This window comes from Lycium barbarum, chromosome 6 (assembly GCF_019175385.1).
Source record: "Lycium barbarum isolate Lr01 chromosome 6, ASM1917538v2, whole genome shotgun sequence".
NCBI classification, from domain to species: domain Eukaryota; kingdom Viridiplantae; phylum Streptophyta; class Magnoliopsida; order Solanales; family Solanaceae; genus Lycium; species Lycium barbarum.
Window position 1 is genome coordinate 85,394,225 of NC_083342.1, and position 7,852 is coordinate 85,402,076.

General features: G+C 43.7%; 1 protein-coding gene across 1 annotated transcript; it reads left to right on the forward strand.

The window, feature by feature from the left end:
• The first annotated feature begins 673 nt into the window (after window positions 1–673).
• LOC132644138 (uncharacterized) lies at window positions 674–4,733 on the forward strand. The gene is made up of 6 exons (XM_060360715.1): window positions 674–1,200; window positions 1,270–2,159; window positions 2,517–3,137; window positions 3,327–3,504; window positions 3,565–4,201; window positions 4,290–4,733. Exons 1-6 carry the CDS (start codon window positions 674–676, stop codon window positions 4,731–4,733), a joined length of 3,297 nt encoding a protein of 1,098 aa, XP_060216698.1.
• The last annotated feature ends 3,119 nt before the right edge of the window (window positions 4,734–7,852 follow it).

Sequence of the window (7,852 nt, forward strand, 5' to 3'; positions counted from 1 at the left end):
AGGGAGAGCCGGGTCACGAGGACGGGCTCCAGCACGACTGGCTGCTATGCCTAGAGGTAGACCCCCTGCTGCCAGATAGGCACCACCCGAGTTTCCGGCAGAGGCGGATGTCATGGACATATCAGCAGTAGCCCCAGTAAAGGGAGTTACAGTTTCAGTACCACCAGAGCTATTGGTCAGGATGGTTTCAGTTATGGAGGCTATTGTTCCTCGTCTAGGTGGAGTTATGCCTCCAGCTACTTCTCAGACTCAGGAGAGTGTGGGTGGTCAGACACCAGCCACTCTTACTACAGAGTAGCGGGTCATACAGGATTTTCAGGCACCACCACCTGGTTTAGCTCCACCACCAGCTGAGGTGGTAACACAGCCAGCAGTTTATCTAGGGGGTACAACTGCGGTTACTGGTAGGAGGGAAAGTGCTACAGATGAGCTTAAAGCTTTCATGAGTTTTGGACCATCGAACTTCGATGCTACCCCTACGTCGATGGGTCCCCAGAGGTTCATAGACAGGTGTGAGAAGATTCGGATGACTTAGGGTATTTTACACACTCACGGGGTTGACTTCACAGTTTTCCAGCTTTCTGGATTGGCAGAGTCATGGTGGACTACTTTGAGTCGTAATAGGCGTGCAAATTTTCCCCCACTTACTTGGGCCCACTTTGCAATACTTTTTATGGACAAGTTTCTACCTCCTAGTCAGCGTGATGCTTTGCGCGATCAGTTTGAAAAGCTTCGTCAGAACGACATGACTGTGGCACAGTATGATGCAGAATTCACTAGGTTGTCTCGTTATGGCCTTGAGATCATTCCTACTGAGGAGGATCGGGTCAGGAGATTTGTGAATGGGTATATAAGGTCCCACCGTACCGCCTTGGCTACTAAGGTGCGGAGGTCTACCTATGATCAGGTTCTAGATAGTGCTATGCGTCGAGAGGGATACTTTTTAGAGGACAAGACTGAGCAAGAAGGGAAGAAGTCGCGCACATCAGTGGTATCCAGTTTGGCTCCATCTGGGAGCAGGGGTATTCAGGGTAAGGGGTCATCTAGACCTCCTCAGTTAGCTTCACATAATCATTCTCAGGACTCACCTAGTTTTCAGTCAGCCCGACAGGGGCAGGGGCAGCAACAGCACCAGAGACGTAGTTCTTTTCAGAACAGGGCTTATCGTTGTTATTCTTGTGGGAAGAACCATTCAGGCAGGTGTATGAGGGGTTTCACTGGATGCTATACTTGTGGGGAGTAGGGTCATTTGTCTTTTACATGTCCTAGAGTTGTAGGCGCAGTCCAGCTGGCAGCCCAGCAACAGGGTGCCATTGCGGCACCACCTATAGCCGCAGTTCCAGCTAGATCAGTACCACAGCCAGGTCGTGGAGTATCTAGACAGGGTACTCAGGGTGCACAGGCAGTGGGTGGACAGCCCCGTTTCTTTGCTTTGGCCAGACAGGATGTTGATGCATGTGATGCAGTAGTCACATGTATTCTCACAGTTTGTTCTCATCCGGTATTTATCTTGATGGATCTTGGATCCACTTATTCTTATGTATCCCCATTTTATGCTGCTTGTTTGGAGCGAGTACTCGATTACATAGATGCACCTTTTCTAGTATCTACCCCAGTTGGGGAGTCTATAGTGGTAGATCGAGTATATCGTGATTGTATAGTATCTATTCAGAGTACAGAGACCTTGGTGAATCTTCACGAGCTTCAGATGGTCAGTTTTGATGTCATCATGGGTATGGATTGGTTGGCAGCCTGTTATGCTACACTTGATTGTCGTAACAAGCTAGTTAGATTTGATATACCTGGAGAGCCGAGATTAGAGTGGAAAGGTACCACAGCAGCTCTAGAGAAGCGAATCATTTCTTATTTCAAGGCCCGTAAGTTGATTAGCCAGGGCTGTTTGGGATTCATAGCCATGGTTCGAGATACTCGAGCTGAGACAGTGACTATAGACAGTATTCCGGTTGTACGGGACTACCCAAATGTATTTCCTGAAGATTTGCCAGGATTGCCTCCCACCCGAGAGATTGTGTTTTGTATAGATACTTTACCGGGGACTCAACCTATTTCTATTCCCCCGTATCGTATGACACCTGCCGAGTTAAGGGAGCTGAAGGAACAGATTCAGGATTTGCTTGATAAGGGCTTCATCAGGCCCAGTGTGTCACCTTGGGGTGCTCCAGTATTATTTGTGAAGAAGAAGGATGGTTCCATGCGAATGTGCATTGACTACAGGCAATTAAACAAAGTCACAATCAAGAACAAGTATCCACTACCTCGTATAGATGATTTATTTGATCAGCTTCAGGTTGCGGTCTGTTTTTCCAAGATTGACTTGAGATCGGGTTACCATCAGTTGAGGATCAAGAAAGAGGACATCTCGAAGACAGCATTTCGGACTCGTTATGGCCATTATGAGTTTTTGGTCATGTCCTTTGGGCTTACTAACGCCCCGGCAGCATTTATGGATCTTATGAATTGAGTGTTCAAGCCTTTTCTCGACACTTTTGTTATAGTATTCATTGATGACATATTGATCTACTCCCGTAGCCAGTTGGAGCATGAGGTTCATTTGAGGGTGGTGTTAGAGAAGTTGCAAGGACACAAGCTTTATGCCAAATTCTCAAAGTGTGAGTTCTGGTTAGATACAGTGGCGTTTTTAGGTCACGTGGTTTCTAAGGATGGTATTCTAGTCGATCCAAAGAAGATTGATGCAGTGCAGCAGTGGCCTAGACCTACTACTCCTACTGAGATCAGGAGTTTCCTGGGCTTAGCCGGTTATTACAGACGCTTCGTGGCAGGATTTTCAGTAATAGCTACATCGTTGACCAGATTGACGCAGAAGAATGTCCAATTCAAGTGGACAGAGGGGTGTGAGTTGAGCTTTCGAAAGCTCAAGACAGCTTTGACTTCGGCTCCAGTATTGACTTTGCCTACTAGGGAGGGAGGCTATTCAGTGTATTGTGATGCCTCGAGAGTGGGTTTAGGTTGTGTTCTGATGCAGAGAGGCAAGGTGATTGCATATGCCTCTAGACAGCTTAAGAATCATGAGAAGAACTACCCGACTCATGATTTAGAGCTAGCAGCAGTGGTCTTTGCCTTGAAGTTATGGCGGCATTATTTGTATGGCGAGCCATGTGAGATATTTACAGATCACAAGAGTCTTCAGTATATCTTTAAGCAGAAAGATTTGAATTTGAGGCAGCGGAGATGGCTTGAGTTACAAAAGGATTATGATATGACAATTTTGTACCACCCGAGGAAAGATAATGTAGTGGCAGATGCTTTGAGTAGGAAGTCAATGGGTAGTTTGGCTTCTATTTCAGCCTCAATCCGACCTTTAGCTATAGATTTCCAGCGGTTGGCCAATAGTGGTGTTAGACTTGATGCCACGCCTTGTGGAGGGATACTTGCTTGCGTAGTTGCACAGTCTTCTTTGATTGAGCAGGTCAAAGCTCATCAGTTTGAGGATCGCCGGTTGCTTCAGCTCAAAGAGCATGTGGAGTAGGGACAGACTAAGAGAGCGACCATTGACTCTGATGGAGTGTTATGGCATGATGGCAGGTTATGTGTACCAGATGTAGGAAACCTAAGGCAGACTATTATGGAAGAAGCTCATAGTTCTCGCTATTCCATACATCCGGGAGATACAAAGATGTATCAAGACTTGAAGAAACATTTCTGGTGGATGAGGATGAAGAGAAACATATCTGATTATGTGGCTCGTTGTTTGAATTGCCATCAAGTTAAGTATGAGCATCAGAAACCTGGAGGGTTAGCTCAGAATCTGGTTATTCCCGAGTGGAAGTGGGAGAGAATCACTATGGACTTCGTGGTAGGCTTGCCACGTACTCTGAGGAAACATGATTCAGTTTGGGTGATTGTGGATAGACTTACCAAATCCGCACATTTTATACCGGTTCAGACTACATTCACAGCAGAGCAGTTTGCACAGATCTATACTCGTGAGATAGTTCGATTACATAGCGTGCCCATTTCTATCATTTCAGACAGAGGGTCACAGTTCACAGCTCAGTTTCGGCGGTCTTTTCAGAAGGCTTTGGTTACTAAGGTTGAGCTCAGTACAGCATTCTATCCGCAGACTGATGGTCAGTCAGAGCGGGTTATTCAGATCTTGGAGGACATGTTGAGGGCATGTGCCATCGATTTTGGAGGTCATTGGGACGAGCAGTTGCCTTTGGTAGACTTCGCCTATAATAACAGCTACCACTCCAGTATTGAGATGGCTCCATATGAGGCTTTGTACGGTAGGCGGTGTCGTTCTCCAGTTGGTTGGTTCGTTCGAACCAGGTGAGAGGAAGCTTTTGGGTCCAGAGATGGTTCAGCAAGCTTTGGACAAGGTAAAGGTAATCCAAGACCGGCTCAAGACAGCTCAAAGCAGGCAAAAATCCTATTCGGACAAGAGAGTCTGTGATCTTGAGTTCATGGAGGGTGATTTGATATTGTTGAAAGTATCGCCCATGAAGGGTGTCATGAGATTTGGCAAGAAGCGCAAGTTAAGCCCAAGATATATTGGTCCTTTCGAGATCCTAAAACGAATAAGAGCAGTTGCGTATAGATTGGCTTTACCGCCGTCCTTAGCAGGAGTTCATTCAGTTTTTTATGTTTCTATGCTCCGAAAATACTCTAGAGACCCGAGCCATATTGTTCAGGTTATTGACCATGAGACAGTTCAGTTTGATCAGAAGTTAGCCTATAAGGAGGCCCAGTAGCTATTTTGGACAGACAGGTTCGCCAGCTAAGATCCAGGAGTATTCCTTCTTTAAAAGTCTTATGGAAGAACCATCCGAGTGAGGAAGCTACTTGGGACGCAGAGCAGGACATTCGAGACAGATATCCCGAGCTTTTCTCTTGTGTCATGTCAAGAGAAGACGCTCCAGTGCATATGTGCATTGGTCACAGGTATACTCTTTATGTGTTTTCACGAGGATTAAACTAATAGATAATGCATTTATATATTCGCACTTATGTGTTGACTTACTTGAGTTACATTGGTGTTATATTTTTATTTGTAATTTTGCATGATGGTACGGGGTCGCCTGGTGCCCCTTTCTTTCATGTGATTTATGGTATGGAGTCCCCCGGAACTCCCTAGTATATGTTGATTTATAAATTATGATTGTTGGGTGTTGTTGTTAGAGGTTTTTATGACATGTATATAAGTGGCATTAGTCATAATTATAGGGGAAACTCTGCCCAAATTTTGGTAGGCAAAGAGATTTGTCAAGACAGTTAAGGTTGTCACTGTGTTCCTCATTGACCACGCGAAGAGATTTTCTTACGTTCGAGGATGAACGTTATTTTAAGGGAGGGAGAATGTAACAGCCCGATATTTTTCGAGTGAATTTTAGAGTTATTTTCTTAATTATAGCCTACTAATTTTAACGAGTTTTATATCGGAGAGGGTATTGATTATATTCATATTATATGTAGGTATATATATTTATTGGAAAATATAGGTTATATGATATAATAAATGAAATGGGGAAATCAGTTAAGTAAATAAGTGGGCAAGACCCACTATTTCATTTGCGGGCCACATCTTAGACTGTTACTAGGTATTAGTATAATATTCTGATATTGAGGGGAATAACAAGAAACATCAGACGAGAGGTTTTGCTGTGGGATTTTGTACATAGGAATTTGCACCAAAATTTTCAAACCACAAAGTATATGCTTCTGTTAACTTCTTTTTCTTTCTTTGACCGGATAAAGAATTTCCATTTAGTTCTACTCTCTTATAGTTTTAATGATAGGAGAAGATTTATAAATTATATCATTAACAGCATAGTGGAAACGTTTTTAAACCAATTGAGTTATTGAACATAGCGGTGATTAAAGGGATTAGTCTACTAATAGTGTGATAGTTATTGGACTTTGACCCAGGGTTGTCTAAAATTATGGAATCAGTTCCCTAGACTAATTTGAACCCATTATTTATGTTATCAAATAGATTGAGGCTATTGGAGATCGTTTGAAGAGAATTTGGCGTTTTAAGAGAGGTTTGCATTCCGGTTATAAGGCAAGTGAGGCTTAAACTGTTAGTTTACTTGCTTTTCATAAAAAGCATATGATTATGTTGTATGTATGCATTTAAACCATTTAGTTCATGTGAGTGGGCGAGCATGATCTAAATTGGGTAATTTCCAAGTTTCTAATGTAATGACCGTATGAGTCCTTTAGCGTAATTTCGCTTAAATAGATACTATTTATATAAATGTAAAGTTTAGAAGTGGTATTGATTGGATGTATGTTCCACTTATCATATCTTCAGAGGGGCATACTTCCACAGGTCCCATTGATGTTCAGTGAGAGATATATGCTAGAATTTTAACTAACCTGGGTAAGATGGGGGTAAATAATGCCCTCTCCGGAAGACGGGGTAAGACATAGACAAATACGTACTATGTCCCGTGAGCATAGATTCAGATTCAGTGTAGTGCATCTATTGCTAGTCCGGGTAAGATGGGGGTAAATAATGCCCTCTCTGGAAGACGGGGTAAGACACAGACAAATACGTACTATGTCCCGTGAGCATACATTCAGATTCAGTGTATTTCATGTATTGCTCGTTCGGGTAAGATGGGGGTAAATAATGCCCTCTCCGGAAAATGGGGTAAGACATATATAAATACGTACTATGTCCCGTGAGCATAGATTCAGATTTAGAGTATTTCATGTTTTGCTTGTTTACGCTTCATGATTTCAGCTTTAGTTTCAGTGTTTGTATATATTTAATATACTTGTACTGTGTAATTGCTTTTATGCATTATCAGGGATTTCAAAGACTTACCCCACGGATAAGCTGAGAGTGTCGATGATGTTGCTGGGTCTTTTAGACTCACGCTTGTTGATGTTGTATGTGTGCTGGTGTGGTTAACAGTGACCAGGTAGCCAATACTTGATTCATTCCAGCTTCGTTCAGTCCAGTTCAGTCGTGGTGAGCCACCATTAGATCATGGCGGCCTCTTCTTCTTTAGTTGACTTAGTAGTATTCCGAGCTACGTCTCGTACTTTTATATTCAGACTAGTAGTTCCATGACTTAGACATTTTATGGGGTTTATAGGCAAGACTCAATATTTGTATTTCGCTCCCGCACTTTTCTTTATATTATGAGACTTTGCGTATTATTCATTTTATTCGTTAATTTTCGCATGATTAGCTTAGAGGGTTCGCCTTATGGGTAGAAGCTCGTCAGGTGCCTGGTCACAGCCTGAGTGTCAGATTTGGGTCGTGACAAACTGAGTGTAAGACTTGCCTTAGGCGAATCCCACATCGATTGGGGAGGAGAACGAAGAGTGCTTTATAAGTGCTTGGATACCTCTCCCTCGTAGACGCGTTTTAAAATCGTGAGGGGAAAAGTTTCCAAAGCGGACAATTTCAACAAGCGGTGGCCTGGGCTGTTACAATTGGTATCAGAGCCGGTGCCGGGCCGGTGGTGGGGCAAACCTCACCGAGGACGCTGAGTCCCAAGGGGGGGTGAGTGTAAGGCTTGCCTTAGGCGAATCCCACATTGATTGGGGAGAAGAACGAAGAGTGCTTTATAAGTGCTCGGATACCTCTCCCCTGTAGACGCGTTTTAAAATCGTGAGGGGAAAAGGCTCCAAGGCGGACAATTTCTACATGCGGTGGCCTGGGCTGTTACAGAAACAAGTGTGCTATGCCCCGTATTGATGATCTATTTTACTAGCTTCAGGGTGCTTCAGTATTTTCGAAGATTGACTTGCATTTAGGCTACCACCAGTTGAGGATCAGGGCTGAAGATATTCTAAAGACATCCTTTCGGACGAGATATGGCCACTATGAGTTTCCAGTGATGTCTTTTGGGCT

Coding starts and splice junctions, on each gene's coding strand:
- LOC132644138 (XM_060360715.1), top strand. CDS start 674: ATGGACAAGTTTCTACCTCCTAGTCAGCGTGATGCTTTGCGCGATCAG. Junction 2,160..2,516: donor TAAGGGCTTCATCAGGCCCA/GTGTGTCACCTT, acceptor CTTTTGTTATAG/TATTCATTGATGACATATTG. Junction 4,202..4,289: donor GGGACGAGCAGTTGCCTTTG/GTAGACTTCGCC, acceptor GTCGTTCTCCAG/TTGGTTGGTTCGTTCGAACC.